The sequence below is a fragment of the Muntiacus reevesi genome, chromosome 3 (assembly GCF_963930625.1).
Source record: "Muntiacus reevesi chromosome 3, mMunRee1.1, whole genome shotgun sequence".
Classification (NCBI taxonomy): Eukaryota; Metazoa; Chordata; class Mammalia; order Artiodactyla; family Cervidae; genus Muntiacus; species Muntiacus reevesi.
Genome location: NC_089251.1, coordinates 139,465,260 through 139,493,132, shown reverse-complemented (window position 1 = coordinate 139,493,132; position 27,873 = coordinate 139,465,260). Strand labels below are relative to the sequence as shown.

At 39.2% G+C, this 27,873-nt stretch overlaps 1 protein-coding gene across 15 annotated transcripts in view; it reads left to right on the top strand.

The window, feature by feature from the left end:
• Window positions 1-27,873, top strand: part of PIKFYVE (phosphoinositide kinase, FYVE-type zinc finger containing) — a 201,996-nt gene that overhangs the window by 21,658 nt on the left and 152,465 nt on the right. For 13 of the 15 annotated variants that reach the window (XR_010662429.1, XM_065930680.1, XM_065930681.1 and 10 more), the window contains 15 exons: window positions 587-725; window positions 2,009-2,166; window positions 4,362-4,473; window positions 5,006-5,153; window positions 5,685-5,852; window positions 10,899-10,958; window positions 12,584-12,713; window positions 13,299-13,479; window positions 14,160-14,234; window positions 17,157-17,264; window positions 22,635-22,775; window positions 23,467-23,593; window positions 23,824-24,983; window positions 26,507-26,607; window positions 27,771-27,842. Coding sequence is in view for 14 of the 15 variants with exons in the window: in XM_065930680.1 (XP_065786752.1) it covers window positions 587-725; window positions 2,009-2,166; window positions 4,362-4,473; window positions 5,006-5,153; window positions 5,685-5,852; window positions 10,899-10,958; window positions 12,584-12,713; window positions 13,299-13,479; window positions 14,160-14,234; window positions 17,157-17,264; window positions 22,635-22,775; window positions 23,467-23,593; window positions 23,824-24,983; window positions 26,507-26,607; window positions 27,771-27,842 (2,880 nt within the window). In the remaining variant the exon portion in view is untranslated. Of the gene's footprint in view, window positions 1-586; window positions 726-820; window positions 957-2,008; window positions 2,167-4,361; window positions 4,474-5,005; window positions 5,154-5,684; window positions 5,853-10,898; window positions 10,959-12,583; window positions 12,714-13,298; window positions 13,480-14,159; window positions 14,235-17,156; window positions 17,265-22,634; window positions 22,776-23,466; window positions 23,594-23,823; window positions 24,984-26,506; window positions 26,608-27,770; window positions 27,843-27,873 lie in introns of those variants that run through there. The other 2 variants (XM_065930688.1, XM_065930683.1) reach the window with 2 other exon arrangements.

The following is a 27,873-nucleotide window of genomic DNA, read 5'->3' as shown; positions in this document are numbered from 1 at the left end:
AATATTGGTATAGGCAGTTTCAGTGGGTTGTTCAGGATTCTAGAGACAGTGAAAGAAGAATTGGAGATGAGTTTTGTTGTACTGAAGCGGGAATGCAGCAGAGGAATGCAAAGTCACGAGAGTGTTTTAAAAGATGGGACAAATTACAGTATTCCTTTTGGTATGTGTAGGAATGCAGAGATAACTGCATTTGGACTGATACTTTATATTCATCAATTCAAAAAGAAAACACCCTAATTTTCATCATTTTTAGAAGAGTTTGTACCTATTTTGTTTGGGATATTACTGCTATATGCACTACAAATGTAATTTTTTCCTACAATCCTCTCATAATGACTTCCTTTTAAACATAACTTGAAATAATTACAGACTAACTTAGAAGTTGGAAATAATAGTGCAGAGAATTCCTGGGTATTCTTCTTCCAGCTTCCCAGTAATAGTGTCATACACAACCATCACAACTACTTTTAAAAGTGCCCCTAACATTGGCAAATAAGCATTTATTTAAAAATGAACTTTCACAGTAATTCTCTCTGTTGATGAAGAATTTACAACTGTGTTTTCACTTTCTGTTTTCAATTTCCAGATCAGCCAGCATTACTAATCTGTCACTGGATCGATCTGGATCTCCAATGGTACCATCATACGAGACGTCTGTCAGTCCCCAGGCTAACCGAACGTATGTTCGGGCAGAGACCACTGAGGATGAACGCAAAATTCTTCTGGTAGCGGTCCAGTATCTTTGACCCATTGCAAGTTTTGAGCATGAAGAATGTTTCATTTCATTGATTTTTTTTTTAAAGGCAAATGAAGTTGAAATAGCCAGTTAGCATATTAATTAAATAGAGGAACTAATTTGCTTAAGTTTTTATTAGTCTCACCTGAAATTGGTCAAGCAGCCCATGCTCATACCCTGCATTAATATTTTCTTGACCACTATAAAGATCAGAATTCAGGTACTTCCATAATTCTAGAGCTTGACTTTGAGTTACATCCCAGATTGCTGCTTAAACTTTGGGATATGTTTCTCATACACGTGGAATACTTTTTAGACATCTAATATATGTTTAAGTAGGTAGTAATCAATTATTTATTGAATTTATCTCTGTAAACTACTGTGTTCAATCATAAGAGTGACTCAAAGAAATGGAAGATATGGTTTCACTCCTCAGGTTTATCCTTCAGAAAGTAAAAATGAGGTCAGTGAGCAGGTCCTTACTAGTAAAAGAAGTAATACTTTAGTAGTTAAAAAATAGGAAGCACACTAGTAGTGGAGAAGTCAGGAAAGTCTTTAAACTGAAAGGCTTGCACTGGACCTTGAAGGATCGAATAGATTTGGGTGGGCAGTGAAGGAAGAAAATCTTATTTAAAGTGTGGGGAAAGGTATAGAGGTGAGAGTAAGCCTGGCATTTTCCATGGACTGAATTAGCGTTTATTCTTTGGGGGAGGTTTGGAGGGATGTTAAGTTTGATTCTGTGGGCAATGAGAATGGAAAGTTATTTGGGGCTACTTGATGGAAGGTGGTGAATTCAGTCTTTGTAAGTTTTAGATTAGAACCTGTAGATGCTGAGCAGTGTTGAAGTGTTCTTGAGCAGGGAGTAATTCTCTGGTGAAAGTTGGGTATAGATGAGAATCTGGTGAAATGAAAGCTTCAGAAACAGTTACTTTAGAGTAATGTGATTGTTCCTTTTTTATTTGTTCTGTCTCCAAAGAGGGATGTGAAATTTTGTGCTCAGATAATCAGGAGACTGATAATATGTGCCATTCACTGAAAAAAAAAATTACTTGGGATAGTTTATCCCCAAGAGAAAAAGTTGTTTGGAATTAGATGAGCTGAATACAAACTGTTCTCCATGCATATGTCATTTCTATTAAATCATGTAAGTTAGCTCTGATAAAGAAATCTGAATTGAGTTTCCTTTCATGAGTCTAAAAATCACAGGAAGAAATCTGAAAAGTGTACAGTATCTTTCTCAGGAGTAATTGCTTGCTTATAATGTGATTTCAGGACAGCGTTCAGTTAAAAGATCTATGGAAGAAAATCTGCCATCACAGTAGTGGAATGGAGTTTCAGGATCACCGCTACTGGCTGAGAACACATCCCAACTGCATTGTCGGAAAGGAGTTAGTCAACTGGTTAATCCGAAATGGACACATTGCTACAAGGTAGTGGGTCTTAAGAACAATTTATGAATTTATTTTTAATGACGTGCCATCATAAAGGGAACAGCTTTCTTTGTGAGTGGGATGCTGTTTGATTTCTGCATGTGGTGTTTGGGGTGTTAGTTACTCAACCCTCCTCCCTTCTGAGTTGTAATCAGTAGATGCAAGGAGCCCAATGGGAGTCACAATTTACCTTATTTATTAAAAGCAGAAATGTGCAGTAGTCCCCCAAACTCAGAGCTCTGCAGTTAAGCAGGATTGGGGAATATAGCTAGAACCTAAGGCCACAGTGGAGTCTCCTGTTTCTGCTCCCTAATGTAGACTTTCAGCCTGTCTTCAGAACTGGGTCCATTAGCCACACCTAGAGTGTGCTAGCCGGCCTCACAAATCATTTGTGTGAAAGCCCCAGACAGGTCCTATTGCCTTTGAGGGTGGTGTGTCGCTTGGCTTTTCTGCTTGTTTAGAGTAGCTACTCCTCCTCCCATAGGAAGAAACAAGTATGTGGAAGAGAAGAAACAGCTGTAAACAGTGAAGCCCTGGCTTCCAGCTTGTGTTGTATCTTTTTGCCCTCTGTGAAGTTATTCAGTCTCTTTGAGACTTGACCTCTCAGCTCCAGTGAGAAAAATATGAAAATATGATCCTGTGAAGAAGCTGTGAGAATGAAATGAAATAATATGGGCTAAATTGTTTGATAAATTGTGAAATGCCATATAAATCCAATGTGTTAGTGTCTATTTCATGTATATATATGTTTGTGTGTATATATATATATATATATATATATACATTTTATACCTACATCTATAATATTTGGTATTGTCTTCTTCTCAAAGACTATAAGCTCCTCGAGGACAGGAGCCATACTGTTCTCAACAGTCTTTTTTATCCTCCTCTGCTAAGTACAGGGGTATGCTTGCACAATTGCACTCATCTCACACGCTAGCAAAGTAATGCTCAAAATTCTCCAAGCCAGGCTTCAACAGTACTTGAACCGTGAGCTTTCAGATGTTCAACCTGGATTTAGAAAAGGCAGAGGAACCAGACATCAAATTGCCAGCACCTGCTGGATCATTGAAAAAGCAAGAGAGTTCCAGAAAAACATCTACTTCTGCTTTATTGAACTACACCAAAGCTTTTGACTGTTTAGGTCACAACAAACTGTGGAAAATTCTTAGAAATGGGAATACCAGACCACCTGACCTGCCGTCTGAGAAATCTGTATGCAGGTCAAGAAGCCACAGTTAGAACTGGACATGGAACAACAGACTGGTTCCAAATCAGGAAAGGCTGTATGTTGTCACTGTATTTAACTTATATGCAGAGTACATTGTGAGAAATGTCAGGCTGGATGAAGCACAAGCTAGAATCAAGATTGCTGGGAGAAATATCAATAACCTCAGCTATGCGGATGGCACCCTTATGGCAGAAAGCAGAGAGGAACTAAAGAGCCTCTTGAAGAAGGTGTAAGAGGAGAGTGAAAAAGCTGGCTTAAAACTCAACATTCAAGAAGCTAAGATCAGTGGATGTGACAGTTGAATTATAAAGAAAGCTGAGCACTGAAGAATTGATGGTTTTGAACTGTGGTGTTGGAGAAGACTTTTGAGAGTCCCTTGGACAGCAAGGGGATTCAACCAGTCCATCCTCAAGGAAATCAGTCCTGAATTTTCATTGGAAGGACTGATGCTGAAGCTGAAACTCCAGTACTTTGGCCACCTGATGCGAAGAACTGACTCATTGGAAAAGACCTTGATGCTGGGAAAGATTGAAGGCAGGAGGAGAAGGGGACAGAGGATGAGATGGTTGTATGGCATCACCGACTCTATGGACATGAGTTTGAGTAATCTCTGGGAGTTGGTGATGGACAGGGAAGCCTAGCGTGCTGCAGTCCATGGGGTCGCAAACAGTTGGACACGACTGAGTGACTGAACTGAATTAGTGATGCTTGCCTTGAGCACTTGTTGATGTTTGTGTAATTGAAATTAGGTCTTGTTGGGACTGCCTTCTCTGTAGGTTCTTCTTTACTGTGGTACTGAGAAAATCTTTTAATTAAGCTTCAAATCTCTCTTGTTTTATCCCTCACCTATCCAAGGACTGTTTGAAGTTCCAACTCTGATTAGAATAGAGAGTAAATTCAGTTTGTGTCTCATCTTGTAAAATTATTCTCTTAAGAGTTTTCATTTTCTCTGGTCTTGATTCAGGGCACAGGCTATAGCAATTGGACAGGCAATGGTGGATGGACGTTGGCTGGACTGTGTCAGTCATCACGACCAGCTCTTCCGGGATGAGTACGCTCTGTACAGACCACTGCAGGTATGTTCAGTGGTGCAGCCAATGAGAGCACAGAGAGCTTCGTTACCAAGTAACGAAATAAGCTTTTTGTTTATGTTAATTTGATGAAATAATAATCCGGTAACACCTTTGTGAACTACAGTTGGAAAATCATTGGGTAGAAAAGTGGATGATCCCAAAGACTGGTGGTGTTATGTCTGAAAATCTAACAGTTTTCCAAGTTGTGTCCTAGCATTGGCACGGGGTTATGATAAGTTCTAAGCCATCTTCACTCTCAGGAATAAAAGAAATGAAACACTATAAAATCTGTGTAATATGTTTGGTCATAATATGCTGCCTTTTAGCCTGCTGATTCATGAATATTATAGTTGTAAGAGTGGAATTGCCAGTTATGATGCTGGCTTGCAACTTAAGTTTCTACTGATTTGCTTATTTAATGTATTCAGTGGTTAGCCTTATACAAATATTAGGCTAGAATTTATTTGTAGTGTGACAGCCTCAATATTGTTGCCACTGTGGGTCAATTGCTTGGATCCTGTCTTGACCCTTTCAGAGTACAGAATTTTCCGAGACCCCTTCTCCGGACAGTGACTCGGTGAACTCCGTGGAAGGACACTCTGAGCCATCCTGGTTTAAAGACATCAAGTTTGATGACAGTGACACCGAGCAGATAGCTGAAGAAGGTGACGATAATTTGACTAGTGAGTTTCACTTTCTGACGTTTTAGTTTTTATGAATCATTAACGTATATGTATGATAGAGTGTTTTGTTTATTTAGTTGAAATAATCCTACTATTAAGTTTTATGGCTTCAGCTAAACGTAAAGAACATCTGATAGCAATCATTGTCCTAGATACAGTATTTTCTTAAGAAACCAATTTGTTAAACCACTGGTGTTTTCAGATTTCGCTGTAGTCTTTAGTTTGCAGCAGCTTAAAAATAACTCCGTGCTAATAATATTGCAGTAGACAACTTTCTCACCTCTTTGCTATGATATCAGGCCTTCTCTCTGCAGAACTTCCAATATATTTCATTTTATATTTAACTGGTTCAAATTTTATTAGGTCTACACAAAAGTATCACTACATGAAAATACTGTATCCATTTTGGTATTGCACATTGGGCTTGTATATTAAAAAAAACATTTTTCTCCTTTCCTCCAATACCCTGATGAAACCCATTTTTACTCCCCTCCTCTCCCTATATTTCTTTCCCCTCCCCAACACTAAAAGATTCTGCCAGTCCTAGCAAGCGCACATCAGTCAGCAGTTTCCAGTCCACAGTGGACAGTGACTCAGCTGCTTCCATCAGCCTGAACGTGGAGCTGGACAACGTGAACTTCCATATCAAGAAGCCCTCCAAGTACCCACATGTGCCCCCTCACCCTGCTGACCAAAAAGGTAGGAGGGAGTCACCACCTGGAATCCGAACACAGGCTGGAGAATTGGGCCGTGGATCTCATCCGGCCTGTCCTTCTTGCTTCCTCTGTCCCCGTGGCTGAGGGGATTTGCTGTGGGTTTTGGTCCACCCTTTCTCATTTTTCCCACACCTCTTCTCCACGTGTTTTTTTCTTTTTGGTTGGTTCCAGTTCCTTTCATTTCTTGTTTCCTCCCTTAGTACCACCACACCCAGCTTAAGGCTTGTAGTCATTAAAGGGAACAGCATCTGACTACTTTTCCCTTAGCATAATGTGCAACTTCCAAGGTGGCATTTCTTTGCATTATAACATGGATGTTCTGCTCTGTTCATTTCTCTTTTTTCATTTAATATTTTAAAGCCTCTTTGCTTATGCTGTTACCCAGTAGCATAGTGTTTCACTAAACCTTTCCAGGTGCTTGAACTAGATTGGTGAAAAACATTCACACATTCCAAAGCATCTTTATTATTTAAAATGCTTGTTGTGTAAAATGCTGTATTTGTAAAAAAGATTTCTTCTCTAATACAAAAAGAAAATCATTCTTTTAGCTGTTCTATTTGAGGTTTTAGTCTACTGACTCAAAAATCATAATTCAAAGGACATTTGGTATAAAAGGAAAAATAAGGTTAAGTCATTACTAAAATTGAACATAGCAGTATGCAGAAAAGAAATGCTTTTTTAAAAAAAATGGGTGATGAGGCTTACTTTGTTGGATATAATTAAAAGCCAGTTTAGGTTTAAGAAAAGGAGAGCCCTGACTAGCACTGAACATGAGTATGATACACATCTTTATCAGAATCCTCAAGGCAGAAATTGGAAAAATGGTGGTGAACATTGGGTGAGTATGAAAAAGGACAGTGAAGCAGAGTGGGTGGGCACTTGGGTGAGAATTAACTGTGGGTGGTGGTCATGTGGAGCATTTGGATTTCTGTCATATGAATGACAGATGTGATTCAGAGGTGGCATGATCTGTAGAGGTATCTGTTCTCTGGACGTAGTTGTTGGCAGTTTCATTGTGCTGAAAGTAGAGTTATGAAATACATTTTTGACTTGTTGATGATTTCATCTCTTGGAAAGTTAAGGCGCTTTTGAATTCATGAAGAAAGTGACCTGACATCATGAAATCCATAATAGCAAAAAGTGAGCTGCTGAGCCCAGTCAAGCATTTGCTTTAGGAAACCCAACTTTATAATGTTAGGAGAAGAATGACATAGAAGAAGAATGACGTTTTGACAGTGCACCCTCAAATTGTATTTCTAAGGAAAATGAAAGGGGAAGAAGCACCGACAGTGGGAAAAACTGTCACAACTCCACTGGCAATTTTCTGACCTCAACCTTTAAAAACATTTTTTTTTTTCCTACAAAAATTGTGAGAGTTAGCCTTCATATGAGGATCAGTCTGAAAGAGGGGTCAGTGCTTTAAAAAAAGTGACAGGTTAGTAGAAGTCCAGATTGTACTGAAGACTGCAGGAAATGTCAAGGATATCTTGGAAAAGATTTTTAAAATTGTGAGGCAAAGAAAGAAAAGTTAGGTCAGTTATTTGGGGAAGTTGATATAGTATTAACTGAAGTCTTTTTTTTTTTTCCTCTCACTTTTGTCAAGAAAGAACACTCATTGCTAAGAAGAAGTGAAATCCAAGATAATGAGGAGATAGAGAGTGCCTGGTTGTTGCTGTTTTTATTTTCTCCCCCCCTTCTAGTTTTATTGAGATATAATTGACAAAAAGCAGTATGTAATTTTAAGGTATACAGTATGGCTCAAATGGTAAAGCGTCTGCCTGCAATGCGGCAACTTGGGTTCGATCCCTGGCTCGGGAAGATCCCCTGGGGAAGGAAATGACAACCCACTCCAGTACCCTTGTCTGGAAAATCCCATGGACAGAGGACCCTTGTAGGTTACAGTCCATAGGGTCACAAAGAGTTGGACACGACTGAGCGTCCGACCTCACTTCATCATAGTATAAGTTTAGTGAACATCCATCATCTCACATAGATACAAAATTAAAGACATAGAAAAAATTTTTTTCTTTATGATGAGAACTCTTAGAATTTACTCTTAGAAGTTTTCACATGTGGTATACAGCTGTGTTGATTATATTTATTGTGTTATACATTATGTCCCTGGTATTGAAAGTTTGAACCTCTTCGCTGCCTTCATCCAGTTCCCCTTCCCCCACGCCCTTCCTCTAGTAACCACCAATCTTATCTCTTTTTCTGAGTTTGTTTTTGAAGTATAATTGATCAACAATGATTCCATCTTTCTATACATTTTGAAATGATTGCCAGTTCAGTACAATATGTCACTATATAAAGATATTATGCAGTTATTGAATATATTCCCCGTATGATACATTTCATACCCATGACTTAGTTATTTTGCAACTGAAAGTTTGTACTGTTTCATCTCCCTCACCTCTTTCTTTCCTTCTTCCACTCTCCTCCTCTCTGGCAACCACTTGTTTGGTTTCTGTATCTATAACTCTATTTCTGTTTTGTTTATTCATTTGTTTTGTTTTTAGCCCCCACATATAAGGGAAATCATACAGTATTTGTATTGCTCAGACTTATTACACCTAGCATAATACTCTCTAGGTCAACCTCGGTTTTCGCAAATAGCAAGATTTCATTCTTTTTTCATGGCTGAGTAATATCCAGATTGAACCCAGGTCTCCTGCACTGCAGGAGGATTCTTTACTCTCTGAGCCACCAGGGAAGCCCATGTATGTGTACACACACACACACCAGAGTAACTGCCTTCTTTCTTAGTAGACTGGCTTCAGAGAGCCTGTAATTTGAGGACTTTTACCCCTTAGTAAATGTCTCTGACTTTTACACTTCTCTCTTGTTAGCTTTTAGCGTAATAACAAGAATTTTTTTTTTTTATTTTGTGAAGTTGAGACATAATAAATTATTTTTTTCTGCATTGTAATTAAGAGGAACACTGGTTACCAGAAAATAAAGTCATCAGAATGATCTAGTTCAGAAAATGAAAGAATAGTAGATTTCCCCTGCATCTGGTTTTCATTTCTCTTAAATACAAATGAGAATGGGTGATTCTTTTCTTTCCATTAAAATTAATGGTTACTAAAATTGTTAAATCTTTTCTTAGGGATCATTCTTTAGCTTTTAACACTGAGGAAATATGAATTTTTAAAATTTGTTGAAGTATCTATCCTTAAGAAAATGCTCATGTTTTTTGTATTACATAAGCTGACTCATTTTCAGAAACTTGTAAAACTAAGTCAGTGTGATCTTCTGGCTTGATTAATTTCTCACTGTTTGTTACAGAGGGTTATGCAGTTAGAATATATTTTATTATGTGTTGAAAGCAGGATTCTGAACTATTCTTGGAAAGTTAGCAAGTAGTACCTAGAAAAGAAAATGAAAAGCATGGCTTCCTCAAACTCCTAGACCTAACTCCACATTTATAGGGAAATATGGGGGTCTAAGAGCAAGTTAAACAGCACCGTGAGGAAACAATCCATCAAATCCAGAATGTGACATTTGGCCTGAATTCTTTCAAAATTCAATATCAGGAGAAAGAAAAAGGTAGAAGGTCTACTTTAGATTAAGAGAAAATGAAGAGAATGTAATGTATCAACTTTAATGGATACAGGTTGGAGGGGAAAAAAAATTTATTAAAGCATTTTGGAAACAGATAAACTTGAATATGGACTAATATGATGATATTAAGAAATTGTCAGTTTTCTTAAGTGTGTAAATATTATGGATCTAGAGAAGAATGCTCTTATTTTTTAAGAAATGCATGCTGAAGTACTAGTGGTAAAATGTCATGATACGTGTAACTTCAAATTGTCTGGGAAAAAAGCACACAGAGAAATCAGATATGGCGAGTCATTAACAATTGTTCAGTCTTGGTGGAGGATATATAGGGTTTTCTGTATGTTTAAAGTTTTTTCATAATAAAATGGGGAAAATCCATTGCTTCTGAAATTTTATATAGATATAGATATATGTACATATATATCCTTTAGACTGAAGAGTAAAGCTTCTAAAGCCTCTGTATAAACAGGCATTGGCATTATTAATTTCTGTGAGGGAGGTGTAGAAAAAAAGTATCATATCTGTTTTCACTGACCTACATACTTGATTATATTTTATTTGGCATGGTACACTTGAACTTGCTAAATTTTTTTTTCTCTGCTTTTTTGTTTTGAAGGATTAGTGTATTGAATTATAAACACATTGACTTTTGAAGCCCTTTTGTTTATAAATGAGACCTACTTGTAAAGAATTTTGTGGATCACCTTTACCTTAAAGGACTTAAAATGCATTGTGGTTAAATTTGCACGGTAGAAAGAACCTCATTTGAGCTATGCTTGGTCACAGATCTAGAGGAAAGGTCATGTGAAAGTAAAGAATAAGTTTCACTTGTAATATTTAATATTCTAAAAGTTTTGAAAGAACACATTCAGAGTGTGTTCAGAAGTTATCTTTTGGCAACTATTTGGAAGTGTTTGGTTAGAATTTTTGAAACATTAAAACTCAAAAACTAATATAATCCTGATGAGTTATATCTTAATTCCCTTCCATTATCATTTTTGTATTAATTTGTTTTATAGCTTATATTTTGAAATTCAAAAAACCCCACCTTATATTTTTTTTATGCAGTATGCTCTCTATCTGAACTCATTATTTGTTACATAATATGGCTATGGATGAGATAAAGAGTGTAACTTTTTAGGCTTGTCATGCAAATCCATGACAGACCTCAGTTTTCATAAAGCAGTTCAGATTTGATAAGGGAAAAATGATCTGTTAAAAAGATTTTTTGTCATTGCTGTCATGGCTCTGTTGAGTTATTAAGTCTATCAAGTCTAGTATGAAGTGCGCAGAACAAGTTATAAACCGACATTTTAGCCTAAAGTTTCCGTGACTTGGCTGCGATGGGTTTAGTGTGAGTAATCCTTTGTGTGTGGGTGTGTTTTCTGTATAATTACGCTCGCCTGTTATAGTCACAGGCCTCTCCTTTCCTTCCTCCTCTCTCTGTTCTCTCCCTGGCATGCAGAGTATTTGATTTCTGACAATGGAGGACAACAGCTATCAATAAGTGACGCCTTCATCAAAGGTAATTTTATCACAAGCTATACATGGGATGATGTCTCTTGTTCATGGAGATATACTGTGGGCCCAGGATACTGACTGGCGCTGAGTGAGTACCGACAATGCATTATATTATTTTAGCACCATAGGAACACGGTTTTTCAATATGTGTAGTAGCCTTGAGACTGCTGAGAACCAAAAATATAAACTTGGACTTAGTTTGAGAGGTCTCTGATCTGAAAAATAATTGTTTAAAAGTCTTTAACTAGATTTTGAATTTTATTCACTTAAGGGCTTTTCTATATCATGAATATGCTTTTCTGTATCACGAATATAGTATTAAGTATTGATAGACATATCATCAAGTGATTGTCAAGTTTATCAAAAAGCCACAGGCAGATCTCATCTAATTGAGGATGCTGCTTGCTCTCTGGATTTGGACAACAAGTGGACTGAAGGAAATAAGAACTAATTCTGCTTATCATTTCCTTGGGGACGAAAGGAAGTACAGAAGAATACAAACCTTTCCTGTCCCCATCCCTACTTAGCTTGCTGTGGAGTGAAGGCACACTTATTTGGTCCATAACACGCTACAGCCTAGGCCTCAGATAATGGGAGGGTTTCACATAAAAGAGAGCAGGTATGGCGAGCTGGTACAAGGGCAGCTGCTGACAGATAGTGTCACAACTTAGTGTTTCTGAATTCACCTTCAAGCATCTGGTTCAACCAGATGTTTATAGACCAAGAGTTTACATAATTGAAATGTGCCGTTCTTGTACCTTACTTGTCGTGGACACTGGCTTTACTCTGGAGCCTGCTGGACTGTTTAGTTGAAGGTTTTTTGTCGTTTGTTCAGTTTGCTTTAAGAGGGGAAAGACTAGAGAATTTTTATAAGCATTTCCTACCTCTTTTCTTTCCATTTATTCAATCACAGTTTCAAAAGTTATTCAGTGAGCATTTTTTTTGCAAAGTATTTAGTATTACCTATTTTTTTTTTTTTTTGGTTTTGATCATTTACAAAATTTTATATAAATTACTATTTACCATGTTTTGATTTCTTCACAGTTAATTTTTTGGTCTGACTTGTAAAAGTTTTGCCAATTAAGAAAAAAGCCTTTTCTGTTCTAGTACTGAAAAAGAAACACTGACAGGATTGTATGAGTAGACTTTCTAGACTGTCATATCCTGGTTCGGACGAATCAAAGCTGAGCTTTTCTCAGCACCCACACTGTCACAAGTTCTCCTTGCATTCTGATTTCTGTTGAATGCAGTGTTCAGTTTGTGATTTTATAGGGAAAATTAACCACCTCTCTGTTTTAATATCTCCAAATAAATAAAAAGACTGTAAACAAATCTCAGTTCATTTGCTTTTCAAAAGCCGTATTTATAGTTACTTTCTTGAGAGCCCTGGTTGCTTATGTAAATTTACTCTTTACACTTGTGTCTCTGATTTTGGCTGTTGAGAATCTTGACCTAACTCAGACTTAATTTTTTTTAATCTATGAATTTAAACATGTCCTTGCTTTTTTTAGATCAATAATTTGAATTGGCTAACTTAAAAAATTTAAAAAGATAAGTTGGTGATTTCTAAATCTCTGAGTAGATGGTATAAAACTCGACAATGAATATAATTTCTTATTTTTCACATAGAATCCTTATTTAACCGTCGAGTTGAGGAAAAATCCAAAGAACTGCCTTTCACACCTTTGGGCTGGCATCATAACAACCTGGAGCTGCTGAGGGAGGAGAATGGAGAGAAACAAGCTATGGAGAGGTTGCTGTAAGGCAGTGAGCTTATTCATTTTAATTCTCCGTTTTTCTAATCTTAAGTGACTTGATAGGTATTTGTATAGTTCTTCCTTATAAAGTCAAAAATGCTAACATTACTTAGGAAATAAAGCCTGTTCTGGTGAAACTTCTAATAAAGCAGAGAGTCCTAGTTTTGCTTGTCTATCCCCATTGTTATTTATGTGTTAAAATTTAATTGAATTAAATGGGGCATTTTTTTTTATCAAACCCATAGATTTTTTTGTTTTATTTATTTTTCAACTTTAATTGGAGGATAATTGCTTTACAGTGTTGTGTTTCTGCTGTACAACATCATGAATCAGCTACAAGTATGCATATATCTCTTCCCTCTTGAGCCTCCCTTAAATGGGTTATCTTAATTGAAGATATTCAGATTTTCTTTATATGCAGAAGCATTAAGGTGCAGATATGCTGAAGGAATAAAATGACCAAGAAGATCTTACCTGTGAGCCATTAAGTCATGTGCCGATTTCTTTGCAGACCGTGTTGCATCTTCAGAGCCATTGTCTCTGACGGTATTAACTGTGCAAATGTCTTTCCTGTAACGTTTTTGTAGTTCAGCTAATCATAACCACATGATGGCGCTGCTGCAACAGTTGCTCCACAGTGAGTCACTGTCCACGTCTTGGAGGGACATCATCGTATCCCTGGTCTGCCAGGTTGTTCAGACAGTCCGACCTGACGTCAAGAACCGGGATGATGACATGGATATCCGCCAGTTTGTCCACATCAAAAAAGTGAGCTCTGCCAATGTCTTCCTCGTGTTCGGCGTTCATGAGATGGGCCCAGTAGTAATTTGTCTCTTAATGGTCATCTGAAAGGGTCGCTACCAGGAAGGATGCTCCGTGAAGAGTGGGAAGTTTTTCTGTCCTATTTGGTAGCAGTGCACGTAAAGGTCATAAGAGCCACTCTTAGGAAGTGGGAGGTGAGTGGGGGTGGGGGTAAGCTGGGCTTGCAGTGAGCTGGAAACCCAAACTTTCCTACTTCCCCTGGGAACCCAAACTTTCTTACTTCCTCTTCTTGATGTGTCAAGCTACAAGAAGGCCTCTTCACACGTGGCTGTTACTCTTCTGAGGAAAAGCAGTGGGTAATTGTTTTATTTAGAGAATAGTGGAGTTTTGCCTATATTTTTTGCCTCTGGGGTTTAACTTAATAGTGGTTTTAATTGACATCTGGCATTTATTTGTTTGGTCAAATGGATATTTTAGAGTACTAGATAGTATGTTAGAGAGTTGACGATTGTAGGAAGTTGCCATTAATTATTGGTTGAAAGGAAGAAATGCATCCTAGAACTTTTTGTTCTTATTTGGTTACATAATAGTGAAAATAAAAGTGGAAATAAATACTTATAGAATTCATTTGACTGCATTCTAAACATGTATATCAGATTGTATTGTTTTCTTAATTGTTTCATTAGATCCCAGGTGGAAAGAAGTTTGATTCTGTGGTTGTCAATGGATTTGTTTGCACCAAGAATATTGCACATAAAAAGGTAATGTGATTCAGTTCAACATTGAAGTTCAGCAAACTGACTGTGTGCCAAGCCGGCCAGCTGAGGGTGCCCTCACCATGGAGGAAAAGGAGATTGGACAGGGAGGAGTGACTAGCAGTGAAATTTGGGGGTTCAAGGAGAGTCTTCCAGAGCTAATGATGACAGGGGCTTGGACAGTGAGAACTCATCAGACAGAGGAAGGCTTCCCTGTCAGCAGGCTGAAGGGATGCTGGTGTCCCTTGACCCTGCCACATCTCAGGGATAAAAGATTTCCTAACAGACCAGAATCCTTCCAGAGGCCTAACATTTTAAAACTCTGTTCTTCCTCATAGGGCTGAACACAGCATTATGACTGTGTATCTTTCTCTGTATCTTTCTCTGTACCTTCAGCCGTGAGGCCTCTTTCTAGCACCAGCATAGAGAGAAGGGTAAATGACCCCTTGTACTAAGGGAAGTCTCAGACCCTAAGGTCCTGGATAGGAACTGGCAGGAAATGAGGCTGGAGGAAGCAGATGAGGGCTTTGTCTTTCACTTTGTTCTGAAGGCTGCTGGTTAGCAAAGTGTACTGTATATCAGGACCTTGTTAAAAATGTAGACTCCTAAGCCCACACCTTAGAAATTCTCATTCAGTAGTTTTAGGGGAGTGAGAATGGGGGGTGGGTAGAGGAAGGGTGGGACTACTTTTTAATTAAAAGAAGTGAAGTGAAGTGAAGTCGCTCAGTCGTGTCCGACTCTTTGTGACCCCATGAACTGTAGTACCAGGCTCCTCAGTCCGTGGGATTTTGCAGGCATGAATACCGGAGTAGGTTGCCATTTCCTTCTCCAGGGGATCTTCCCAACCCAGGGATAGAATCCAGGTCTCCCGCATTGTAAGCAGACACTTTACCATCTGAGCTACCAGGGAAGCGAAGTATAGTTAATTAATAGTGTTGTGTTTCTGGTATACAGCAAAGTGATTCAGTTATAGGTATATGTGTATATATATATATATATATTCTTTTTCATATTTTCCATTACGTTTGTTATAGGATATTGAATATAGTTTCCTGTGCAGTACTGTAGGATCTTGTTGTTTATATGTTTTATGCACAGTGGCTGCCATTTCCAAACTCCTAATTTATCCCTGCCCCCCACACTGCACTTTCCCTGTGGTAACCATAGGTTTGTTTTCTATGTCTGTGAATCTGTTTCTGTTTTAAATAACTTCATTTTTATCATATTTTAGATCCCACATATAAGTGATATCATATGACATACTTAGTATGATAATCTCTAGGTCCATCCTTACTGCTGTAAATGTCATGATTTCATTCTTTTTTACGGCTGAGTAGTATTCATGTGTGTGTGTGTGTGTGTGTGTGTGTGTGTGTGTGTATTTCATACATCTTTATCCATTCATCTGTGGATGGACATTTAGATGGCTTCTGTGTCTTGACTATTGTAAATAGTGCTTCTGTGAGCACTGGGGTGCACGTATTTTTTCAAACTGGAGTTTCTCTGGATGTCTGCCCAGGAGTACATTGCAGGATGATATGGTAGCTCTGTTTTTATTTTTTTTAAGGAAACTCCATACTGCTTTCCATAGTGGCTACACCAATTTGCGTTTGGGTGGGACTACTTTTTAGTGGAGTCACTCTGGGTGTTTCCAGTGTTGTTTATTTGTTTATTGGTTCTCACTTTTAGAGAAACCGATGATCTGTAACAGTGTTCTCAAACCTTGCTGTGCTTCAGAGTCACTAAGAGAACGTGTTAAAAATAGAGACACCCTGGCCTTATCTCTGGTACTGTTGGTTTGGTTACAGTGAGAGCTCAGGCAAATTTCAGGCTTGAGTAACTGGATGGATAAACTGCAGACTCTAAAAGAGTCTGTTCACTCTTTTCTAAGCTGAGAAGAATAATATATTTACATAAGGTATTAAACTTCCCGAAAAGTATTAGTGACCATAGATAAATAAAATTATGTTTGAATTTGATATTATTTCATAACAATGATCCAAAGTCCATATTTCTACATAGTCTTATTAAAACAGCACTTTACCCATCAAAGTAGTACTTTAAATCAGATTAAATGATGTCTGTTGAATTCAGAGGTAGGTGTGTTGTGCTCATCTCCAGAATTAAAAGCTGTTATGTGGGTGTGGTAGTCACATGCATGAATGACTGTCTTGCCCCAGTGACCATGTTTAGGGATAGTCTGTAATTTGTAGTTACTAAAAAAGCCCTGAATTATAGTTTCCCAGCTGATGAATCCCTGTTTTCAGGAGCATTTACTAGTTTGAACCTAATAAGTTTGGTCAGATGGAAACTTCTGTTGTAGGATGCAGGCTCCTCTGCCCCTGGCTTTAGTTGTGTGGTGAGGGTATACTGTTTGAGTCTCTACTTCTGGATGTGCTTTAAGATTTTCTGTTGTAACTTCTTGTTTCCCAGTTTTGCTTGCAAATTTACGACTGCTTGGATGTTTATTCCATCAAAAATATGTTCAGCAGGTGTTTAAATTCCTTTCTCCCTCCTCTACTTTTCTTGAATCTTAGAAAAGTTAAATTCTGCTTTCAGAATTGCTGATCTCTAGGAGTTTATCAAGTAGCCTATCTTTTAAGTCCCTCTCCCTCCTACCCAGGGTGTGATATCTTTTTTTAAAAACATTAGAGATTTAAAAAAATGATAGTTAAGAGTATAGAAAATTAGCTAAAATAGCATTAGTGGAAAAATAAACCAGTTTTTAAAGAATTTTGCATGGCTTTAATTATTTGCTTTGAAAAAAATAAGAATAGCGCAAAATAAATGAGAGTATTTTAATCTGAATAGAAGGAGATAATCTACTTAAGAGGAATTATGACCAGTATGAACTTAGAGTTGTGATTAAAGGAGGTGTATAAATTGCAAACTTTCAAAGTTTTAGCAAACTGTTCGTTTATATTTTAGATGAATTCTTCTATTAAAAACCCCAAAATTCTTCTGTTGAAGTGTTCCATTGAATATCTCTACAGAGAAGAAACCAAATTTACTTGCATTGATCCTATTGTGCTTCAGGTAAGAACTCCTTACTGAAACCATAATCTGGAGGAATGTTTGTACACTAAGATACTTGCCAACTCTTATACTTTCTTCCAGCTGGCTAAATTTGATAGGCAAACTTCATTGCTCTTGTTTCATTAAAAAATGTATTATAGAAGAAATTGTTGTGTATAATACTTTAGAAGCTTACTAAAGCCTTTGCCACTGTTTTTAGTTGCAAAGTGTTAATGGCAACATGTGACTTTTTGGGAATAGTTGAAGAAAAGGTGAAAATCCAAATCCTGTTTTCTCTTCCCACATATAGTTAGTAAAAGGGAGTGATGTCAGATGGAAATTGTGTCCATTTCTGTGTGGTTTTTCTTAAGTGAGGAGGCCCAGAATAGCTTTAGTAGGATTATAGCCCTCAGCTGGAAGGAAGAACAGCCTTGACTCAGTTCCTACACAGCCCTTTAGCTCCATTTCAAGAGATTAGAAGTGCGCTTCCGCTGTAAGAGCTCTCTCCCCAGGGAGACCCAGCCCCTGGTCCTAGGTGGCTTTTGGGCGCTCATTGCGCGGAGCTCCGTTTCCAGTTGTACTGTTGTGCTTGATTTTGTACATTTAAAATTTCCCTTGAGGCTGCCTCCAGCTAGGCTGAGTTGCTTGGCTGGGCTGTTCAAGTTCTCTGTCAAGGTACCACGTATTATTCTTATTAGTGCTCTTGATAGAAAGTTGCATAGGTTATCTGCCCCAACTTCTTTTCTCCCATAAATGCTATTAATTAATTTGCAGTTGTTCAAAATGGGAGGTTTTCAGAAATGTGTTTTTCCTATTATAGCAGAAACACTTTATATTCGGTTCCAGAAACGTTTAGGAAAAGCATTACTTGGAAATTCATGAGCACATTTTTGCAAGTGATAGGAGCAATCACTTAAAAAAAAATTTTATTTATCTGGCTGTGCTGGGTCTTGGTTGCTGCATGGACTTTTCTGTAGTTGTGGTGAGTGGGGGCTACTCTCTAGGTATGGTGCACAGACTTCTCATTGTGGCAGCTTCTCTTGTTGTGGAGCACGGACTCTAGGTTGTGTAGCTTTAATAATTGCAGCTCTTGGGCTCTATAGCACAGCCTCAGTAGTTGTGGCGCACAGGCTTAGTTGCTCCAAGGCATGTGGGATCTTCCCGGACCTGGGATCGAACTCATGCCTCTTGCGTTGGCAGGCAGATTCTTTACCACTGAGCCACCAGGGAAACTTTTGCTCTCAGTTCATAGACACAGAAAAAACTTAATTGTGGTAAAAGGCACCTTGCTCTGTTGCTTAATGAACTCTGTTAACTGGGACTGTTTCCTTTTTGGAATTCAGTTAGGTATCAGTAAAAATGAGGTGTTTCAACCAGATTTATGCCATTCTTTCTAGCTCTGATTTACTATGACTTTTCAGTGAGAACTGAAATAGGGAATCAGGAGAAACACAGTTATGGTTTGTAGAAAACTGAGCTACTCTGATGCTGGGAGTTTTCGTGATTTCACTGGTGTCAGTGGAAGACTTACATACTTAGATCAGAACCACCTGGTTTGCAAGATGCATCCTGATTGCAGAGATGTTAAAATGTGTAAAATTGTATTTACAATTTTACAAAACTACCAGAAAGTTGTCCTTATATTTATCCATTGTAACTCCCCTTTTATGACCAGGTTAACAGACTGAAGTCTTCATGTTGGACACATATGCTCTGGGCAAATGTATATTAATAAACATGATTTAATTAATATAACTTGTTAACTGTACCTTGTATAATTATATTAAGATGATGCTGTTAAAGTGCTGCACTCAATATGCCAACAAATTTGGATAACTCAGCAGTGGCCACAGGACTGGAGAAGGTCAATTTTCATTCCAGTCCCAAAGAAGGGCAGTGCCAAAGAATGTTCAAACTACCGCACAGTCGGATGTCTGAGTAAATCCATAATCTGAAAAGATGCTTTTAGATAGGAGATGATGTTTAATGCCAGACTGGATGAAGCACAAGCTGCAGTCAAGGCTGCAGGGAGAAATCAATAACCTCAGATATGCAGATGGCACCACTCTTAGGGCAGAAAGCAAAGAGGAACTAAAGAGCCTCTTGATGAAAGTGAAAGAGGAGAGTGAAAAAGCTGGCTTAAAACTCAATATTCAAAAAGCTAGGATCATGGCATCCAGTCCCATCACCTTATGGCAAATAGATGGGAAACAATGGAAACAGTGACAAACAGTGACTTTATTTTCACTCCAAAATCACTGCAGACGGTGACTACAGCCATGAAATTAAGACGCTTGCTCCTTGAAAGTGAAGCCATGACAGATCTAGACAGCATATTAACAAGCAGAGACATCACTCTGCAGATAATGGTCCATATACTCAAAGCTGTGGTTTTTCCAGTAGTCATGTACTGATGTGAAAGTTGGATCATAAAGAAGGCTGAGCACGAAGAACTGGTGGTTTTCAACTGTGGTGCTGGAGAAGACTCTTGAGAGTCTCATGGACAGCAAGGAAATCAAACCAGTCAATCCTCAAGGAAATCAATCCTGAATATTCGTTGGAAGGAGTGATGCTGAAGCTGAAACTCCAATACTTCGGCCACCTGATGTGAAGAACTGACTGATTTGAAGAGTCCCTGATGCTGGGAAAGATTGAAGGTGGGAGGAGAAGGGGACAACAGAAGATGAGATGGTTGGATGACATCACCGACTCAGTGAACATGAGTTTGAGCAAACTCTGGGAGATGGGGAAAGACAGGGAAGCCTGGTGTGCTGCAGTTCATGGGGTCTCAAAAAGTCAGACACGATTGAGCATCTGAGTAACAGCAACAAAGCGTCTTGTTCATCAGTGCTTCAGAACATAGTTTATTATGTCTTTAAGTCCTGATCTGTTCAGGTTTTTAGTTGGAATTGACAGAAAATGTCAGTTGATTTGACACCCCTGTCCCCGCCCCCCGCTCTTTGCTTGGAGTGGGGGAACTCATCGTGGCATGACCAAAGAGGAAGCTGAAAGGTAGCTAGTTAAAAAAGGAGAATGAGAAAAAAAGGGCAAGGATAAAATTAGGCTGGGCATCATACTGTCTTCACAAGGTCTGCCCCAGAGTCTGTTGGTCTACCCCTGCTCCATTCTGTCTTTCTGGCCTGCGTCCTGACACTCGTTCCTTGCTGAGCCTGATCCAAGCCCCAATTTTAGCAGGGTGCTTCATGTACAATCATAGTAGTTGACTGGAGCTGGAACTGTGAGGAAATGTGTTTGCTTTCCCTGTTTTGGAGGCCAGAAACTTAAAAAAGTGAATTTATTTTAGTTCTTCTTTATTGAAGCTGCACAAATAAAATAATCTAAAATGTCATTAAATTGCAATTTAATAAGCAGAGTAGGAAATTAACATATTTCAGGAAAAAAATTTCACTTTGTGGGGACTTCCCTGGTCCAGTGGTTGAGAACCCACCTGCCAGTGCTGGTCTGGAAGGTTACATGTGCTGCAGAGCAGCTCCGCTCGTCAGCCACAACTGCTGAGCCCACGCTCCAGAGCCCGTGCGCCGCAACTGCTGAGCCCGCGCTCCAGAGCCCGTGCGCGGCAACTGCTGAGCCCGCGCTCTGGAACCCGTGTGCCGCAACTGCTGAGCCCGCGCGCTAGAGCCTGTGCGCCGCAACTGCTGAGCCCGCGCTCCGGAGCCCGTGTGCCACAACTGCTGAGCCCGCGCGCTGGAGCCTGTGTGCCGCAACTGTTGAGCCCACACTCCAGAGCCCGTGCACCGCAACTGCTGAGCCCGCGCTCCAGAGCCCGTGCGCCGCAACTGCTGAGCCCGCGCGCTGGAGCCCGTGTGCCGCAACTGCTGAGCCCGGCTCCAGAGCCCGTGCGCCGCAACTGCTGAGCCCGGCTCCAGAGCCCGTGCGCCGCAACTGCTGAGCCCACACTGCAGAGCCAGTGTGCCACAACTGCTGAGCCCGCGCTCCAGAGACAGTGTGCCGCAACTGCTGAGCCCGCGCGCTGGAGCCCGTGTGCCGCAACTGCTGAGCCCACGCTCCAGAGCCCGTGCGCCACAACTGCTGAGCCCGCGCTCCAGAGCCCGTGTGCCACAACTGCTGAGCCCGCGCGCTGGAGCCCGTGCGCCGCAACTGCTGAGCCCGCGCGCTAGAGCCCGTGCGCCGCAACTGCTGAGCCCGCGCTCCGGAACCCGTGTGCTACAACCGCTGAGCCCGCGCTCCGGAGCCGGTGTGCCGCAACTGCTGAGCCCGAGCTCCGGAGCCGGTGTGCCGCAACTGCTGAGCCCCCGCGCTGGAGCCTGTTGCTGTGCAGGAAGACGAACCACCGCAGTGCGAAGCCCCAAGCTCTGCAACTAGAGAGTAGCCCCTGCAACTGCAGAGAGCTCTTGTGCAGTAACGAAAAATAAATAAATAAAAATTAAAAAAAAATTTTTTTAATGTAAAAAAAAAAATTCTTTTTGTTAATAATGGGAGAATTTGAGAATGTCCAGTTTCTACCAGTAAGACCGAGAAAGGTGAAAAGGAATGTACCAGGGCAAGTTCACCGCAGGGAACAGGCTCATCCATTGCTGGTGGCTCTGACCATGAATACAAAATGGACTCAGAAAACATGGGCATTTGGAGCAGAAGTGACAGGTGTGTCCCCCCCTTCCATTGTCTCCTGAGTCCAGAGATTTTATAAAGCAATTAACTAATTATATTTTTAAACTCTAGTTGTTATTTACAACATTCATTTGCTTTGAGAGTAAGCCTTTGTCATGAAATTGTATTGAACATTGTTTTAATTTGTAACTACCACTATTCTAAGTAGAATATTATCTGTTGAGAGATAGAAATTAGGAAGTAGCTGAAATAGTGTCTGTCAGTTATTTATTCAAATACCTGAAAGAAGAGATATTCTGGTCAGTTTCAGAATGGAAAAGGGGAAATCCATAATTATATTAAAAATACCTATTTGCTTTCATTTGGGAAGCTGTGAGAATTTTTTGATTTTTTAAGCTTCAAGAGCTAACTAATTGGATTCTTGACTTTTATTACAGGTTATTAAGAACTCAAAGTCCTTCAAAGAAAAATTAGTGAGTTGGAGAATAAAATTTCTCCGGAAACTCTTTCCAGCATAGTCAGCAGTTTAGAATGATAAATAGTATTCTTGGTTATTTTGAATTAATTTGCTTACACAGCGGTAAGTGGTATTTAGCATATTTTTACCTGAGATTGAGGACCTGAAAAATGAGTTAACACATTCGTACAATGTTTACTTAGTAGGAAACGTCTATTAGTAGTGGTTTGTGGATGAAGAAAACTTAGACTGAGTTTGATGTTGTAGTCACACTGCCCTAGTATTTTTACATATCTAGATCTTGATTTGTACCACATACAATGTTTTTGATTTATCTTACTTAGGAAAGGGAATTCCTAAAGAATTATGTTCAGCGAATAGTTGATGTTCGACCCACACTGGTTCTGGTTGAGAAAACGGTATCTCGAATTGCACAAGATATGTTGCTGGAACACGGCATTACTTTGGTCATTAATGTAAAATCAGTGAGTGTTCTTATTTTTCTATTATTTCGAAAATTAACAGCTTGTAAATTTATATGCATGTGTGGTAGATATAAAGGGTTCTTTGATTATTTATTTCTTAGCTGTACTATATATATTGGAAGCACAGGAACGGCAGCGCTTTCCTTATTTAAGACCGGAGAATCTCAGGCTCAAAGAAAGTATAATTAATGTAGCGCTCATACATAATGAGTTATGTAACACTCATTATAAGTGTCTACCAAACCATAGATGTAGTTGACATTAGTTATTAAGTAGTCTTTGTAGAGGCGTCATTTTGTTTGGGGAATCATACAAAGCAGAAAATTTTCTCTCCCTTGAAAAATTACCTTCTTCAGTGTAGAGGTCAATTGTGGAAATTCCCCACCCATCACCCCTGAATCAGTATCTTGTGCCAGTGAATAATGCTTAAATGTCTTTTGATGTTAATGTAAGTATGGTTTATTTTAGTAAGCACATGTTGATTGCTAAATGTAGACTTCTCTAGAATCAGTAGAAGTCATATAATTACTAAAGTCAAGGAAATTCATCTTGAAAGAAAATAGGGCATTTTCTGTTTTCTTTTTTTTTTTGGTGAGGGCATTTTCAAATGTTTCTCTTATTTTTCCATATAAAATGTACTAAAATTTTATTCTTCTTTAGTTTTGTAATATGATGTTGTTCTGTGTTCTAGCAAGTTTTAGAACGAGTTAGCCGGATGACCCAAGGTGATTTGGTGATGTCAATGGACCAGCTGCTTACCAAACCCCACCTGGGCACCTGTCATAAATTTTACATGCAGATGTTTCAGTTGCCTAATGGTGAGTGATCTTTAGTGTAGATTTACCTGAAACGGGGAGGCCTGAGGAAATAAATAAACTCATCAGAACGACAATGTTGATATATTAATAGTAGGAAATGACTATTAGCATACAACTATGGTCTTATTTAAGAGTTTTTGTCTGGTAGATTTTAAGATAATGAACTAATTCTGTCTGGACTTCTGGATTGCCACCTGAACCTTCTTAACCTTGTGTTTGTTTATTTGTAGAACAAACCAAAACACTGATGTTTTTTGAAGGCTGTCCACAGCACCTGGGCTGTACAATCAAGCTTAGAGGAGGCTCTGATTATGAGCTGGCTCGCGTTAAGGAGATCTTAATATTTATGATCTGTGTAGCTTATCATTCTCAACTAGAAATCTCCTTCCTCATGGATGAATTTGCTATGCCTCCTACATTAACGCAAAACCCTTCCTTCCATTCTCTGATTGAGGGACAGGAGGATGAAGGGGCTGCACAGGAGCCGTTCAGCGGAAGTCCCCTCCCCCGGGAGCCTGACATCCCCCCGGACTTTCTGCCTTCTGATGATGGCAGTTTGCTAGAATCAAGGATTCTGTTTGAGAAGGGTGACCAAGAAAACAAGAGCGTGCCACAGGATGTTGCCTCTTTGAAGCCTCAAGAGCATGCCCCAGCAGCTTGCCCGGTGGGTGCCCCCTGCGCGCTCTTCCCATCAGTACCAGAGTCTTTGCTGCCGCTCCATGTGGATGACCAACAGGACGCCATAGGCAGCGAGCAGCCAGAGGCTTTGCAGCAAACAGAGGAGCTTCCGGATCCCACAAGCCAGATGAGAGCCTTTAGAGACCCTCTGCAGGATGACACCGGCCTGTATGTTACCGAGGAAGTTACCTCTTCTGAAGATAAACGGAAGACTGATTCTTTGACCTTTAAACAAGAGTTGAAAGATGTGATCCTCTGCATCTCACCAGTCATCACATTCCGGGAGCCATTCCTTTTAACTGACAAGGGCATGAGATGCTCTACCCGAGATTATTTTGCGGAGCAGGTTTACTGGTCTCCTCTCCTCAATAAGGAGTTCAAGGAAATGGAGAGCAGGAGAAAGAAACAGATGCTTAGGGATCTCTCTGGCCTTCAGGGCATGAATGGAAGTGTTCAAGCCAAGTCCATTCAAGTCCTACCTTCACATGAGCTCGTGAGCACCAGAATTGCTGAGCATTTGGGTGACAGCCAGAGCTTGGGGAGAATGCTAGCCGATTATCGGGCCAGAGGAGGAAGAATCCAGCAAAAACATTCAGACCCTTTTGCTTACTCAAAGGAGGCGTCGAGTACCTCAAGTGGCAAATCAGGAAGCAAAACTGAAGGTGATGAAGAAAAAGGGTTGATTACAAGTGATGCAGTGTGGTCGACAAAGGTGAGCGAGACCGCTTTTGTGCTCTGCTATGGCAGGGTAAAAAAGTCAGATATGACAGCTTGCATGCAGATTTATTAAATATTTCATCTGTGCTTTTTTCTTTTTTTTGGTCTCTTTTGTCTTACGTGTTGCTTTAAAATGTATGAAATAGGAGTGTAATGTGATGAAACTGGATTTGAGGGTTTCAGGCTAAGCTCACAGAAAACTTGGAAGAACTCTGAGGTGGGGCGCAGTGTGGAGCTGCTTAAACATTTCTGACATGATGACTTGGGTGTAATGTGATGTGTCTTTGATCCTTTTAATGGTAGCCAGCGGGAGAGTAGAGTTGGAAGCTTATTATGGGAAATGGGTGTGTTTTTTTCCTTATTATAGGAAATTATAGGTGATAAAGCTCATGAACAAATCCATCTTTTGAGGAGGAAATACTTTTTAATAAAACAAGTAGATGTTCACTTTCACAAGTCTAGGAAGGATTAAATAATGATAGTATATTGTTTTTAATACATGAAACTGGAAAGAAGGGATGTGTTAAGAGCCATGTTTAATGAAGTATGGAAAAATGCTTATAATAAACTTTATATAAATATGTATTTTATACATTTATGTAAACTTGTTAAAAGTGATTTGGGGGTCTTTTAAATTTACATGAGCACATATATATTTTTAATTCATGATTTCTATCTTTTATAACTCATTCCTTTTACATTATCTACAAAACACAGATAAGTAAGCATTTTGTGTACGTATGCTTACATTTTATTGTAATGTATGTACAAGGATATTTACTGAAGTGGTTATTTCTGACTGACTGCTGCTAAAAGGATGAGTTGGATCTCATGGAATGACCCAGAGAGAGCCCATGACATATTTTCTTGTGTTAAAAAAGCAGATTGTGTTTTAATATATGTAGCATCATCCCATTTTTATAAAAAAGCAGAATCACCTGTGTATACTTCTGTGGGTGTTTTCATGTGTATATGTGTATGAGCTAGCGCAAATACATGATTTTTAACAACACAGTCAAATTTATCAGTTTGGGAGGTGGGGCAGCTTCAGAGGAGGAAGGCTTTATGTACTTTGGGGCCTTTTGCATCTTCCTCTGAAATGTTTAAATTTTGACAGAGACAGATGTTACCTTTGTAATGATCAAAAGCAGGTATAAAATACAAATAAATAAATACCTTAGAATTTAGATTTCCAGGTATCTCAGGTTGAGATTATATCCAGCTATCAATTCAGACTGTCATATTTAAATAACAATTTCTAAAATAATTTAATGTCTAGTTTTGTAAAAATAAAGAGTAAGAAAACAAGTTATTTAGACATGTTTGCATTTTTATACCTTTTGGATTGTTTAACTTCAAAATTAACTGCTCTTCTTCCTCATATTTAGCTCCCTGTAGTTTTCGGTCTTCACTGGAACCCTGGTAGTGCTGATAGAGGCTTACAAACCGAGTGGCGTGTTGGATGTTGGAGGTGGGCGTTGGAGCTGGAGTCTAACCCGGATGTCCTTTCTCTTCCAGGTGGACTGTCTGAGCCCTGTCAACCACCAGAGGCTCTGCGTGCTCTTCAGCAGCTCTTCTGCCCAGTCCAGCAACGCCCCCAGTGCCTGCGTCAGCCCTTGGTAGGACCCCTTCCCTCCCTGGCATGTTGCACTTAGGAACAGAATTCCAGCAGCTGTGAAAAAAATTCAGCCACTGGGCTGTGTAGGTGCATGGCAAGCTGCTAGTCATATGTGAATTGATGGAACTTTTGAACTTGTAAATTATGAAATTTGGATTTGTTCATGGGTAGAAGTAAATAAAAGTATGTTAAGAGTGAAGAGGGATGCAAGAACAGTTTGTAATTATAAAAAAGTGAAAGTTGACACATAAAAGCTGGTTTTAAGCACTTTGATAACATGCACAAATTAAGCAGGTTTTCTTTGGGCATTGTTTTCATAAAAGCAGTCAGTTTTTTGCCTTAAGTTTTATTCTAAAACTTAATTCCAAGTAGATTGATAGAAACACACTTTATAATGTTATAATTTGTTTCCAATGATAGTCACAAAGCCTAGTTATTATACAGTTTACCTCTGGTCTTAAGTACTATAGAACATAACTGTTTGTTTTTGGAGTACTTGCCACAACAAAATATCTTCCATATTTTGATTTTGGACACCAGAAGCACTCATTTCTACCAGTGAGATCAGGGCATCTTCTACATTGGTGTTGCTCTACCAGGCTGACTTGGGTCTGGTTGAGCCCATGGGAATTTTCTCTGGGAATTTAGGTCGAGGCTTGAATAAGATGTCAGTTTCAAAAGGGTATGTGTAGCTGAACTCTCTTATTTAGGTGTAAAGTTGGATGTAAATTTAGGACCTGGCTCTCCCGGAGGAATATGAACTGCTGCTCTTCCTGTTCAGTAATGGTGTAGACTGGAGAGCAGAGACAGGAGTCCCATTTTATAGTGATGGAGTTTAAAGCTTTGTAAAGGAAACTTGTACTTCTTCCTAACGCAAATCAGACTTACCCATTTAATGTTATTGTTTATGTATCCTGATTAAATAGTTTCATAAGATACTAATGGACTGGGAATGGATACGATGCTGTAATATGGAAGTCCAAACCTATTATATCAGATAAGGTAAAACCTGTTCTGTAACAACAAAAGAATATTACCTGTTTTGTTGGTAATAATACTCTATTATAAGTACATCTAACACATATCAGTTTGGGGTCTGATGAAAATGTTTTTGCTGGGTTGTAATTTAATGATATGTTTCTAAGAAATGATCTTTTCTTTTAGGATTGTAACAATGGAATTTTATGGAAAGAATGATCTTACATTAGGAATATTTTTAGAGAGATACTGTTTCCGGTAAGAGCCAGTTTTCTCCTTATGTTATTTC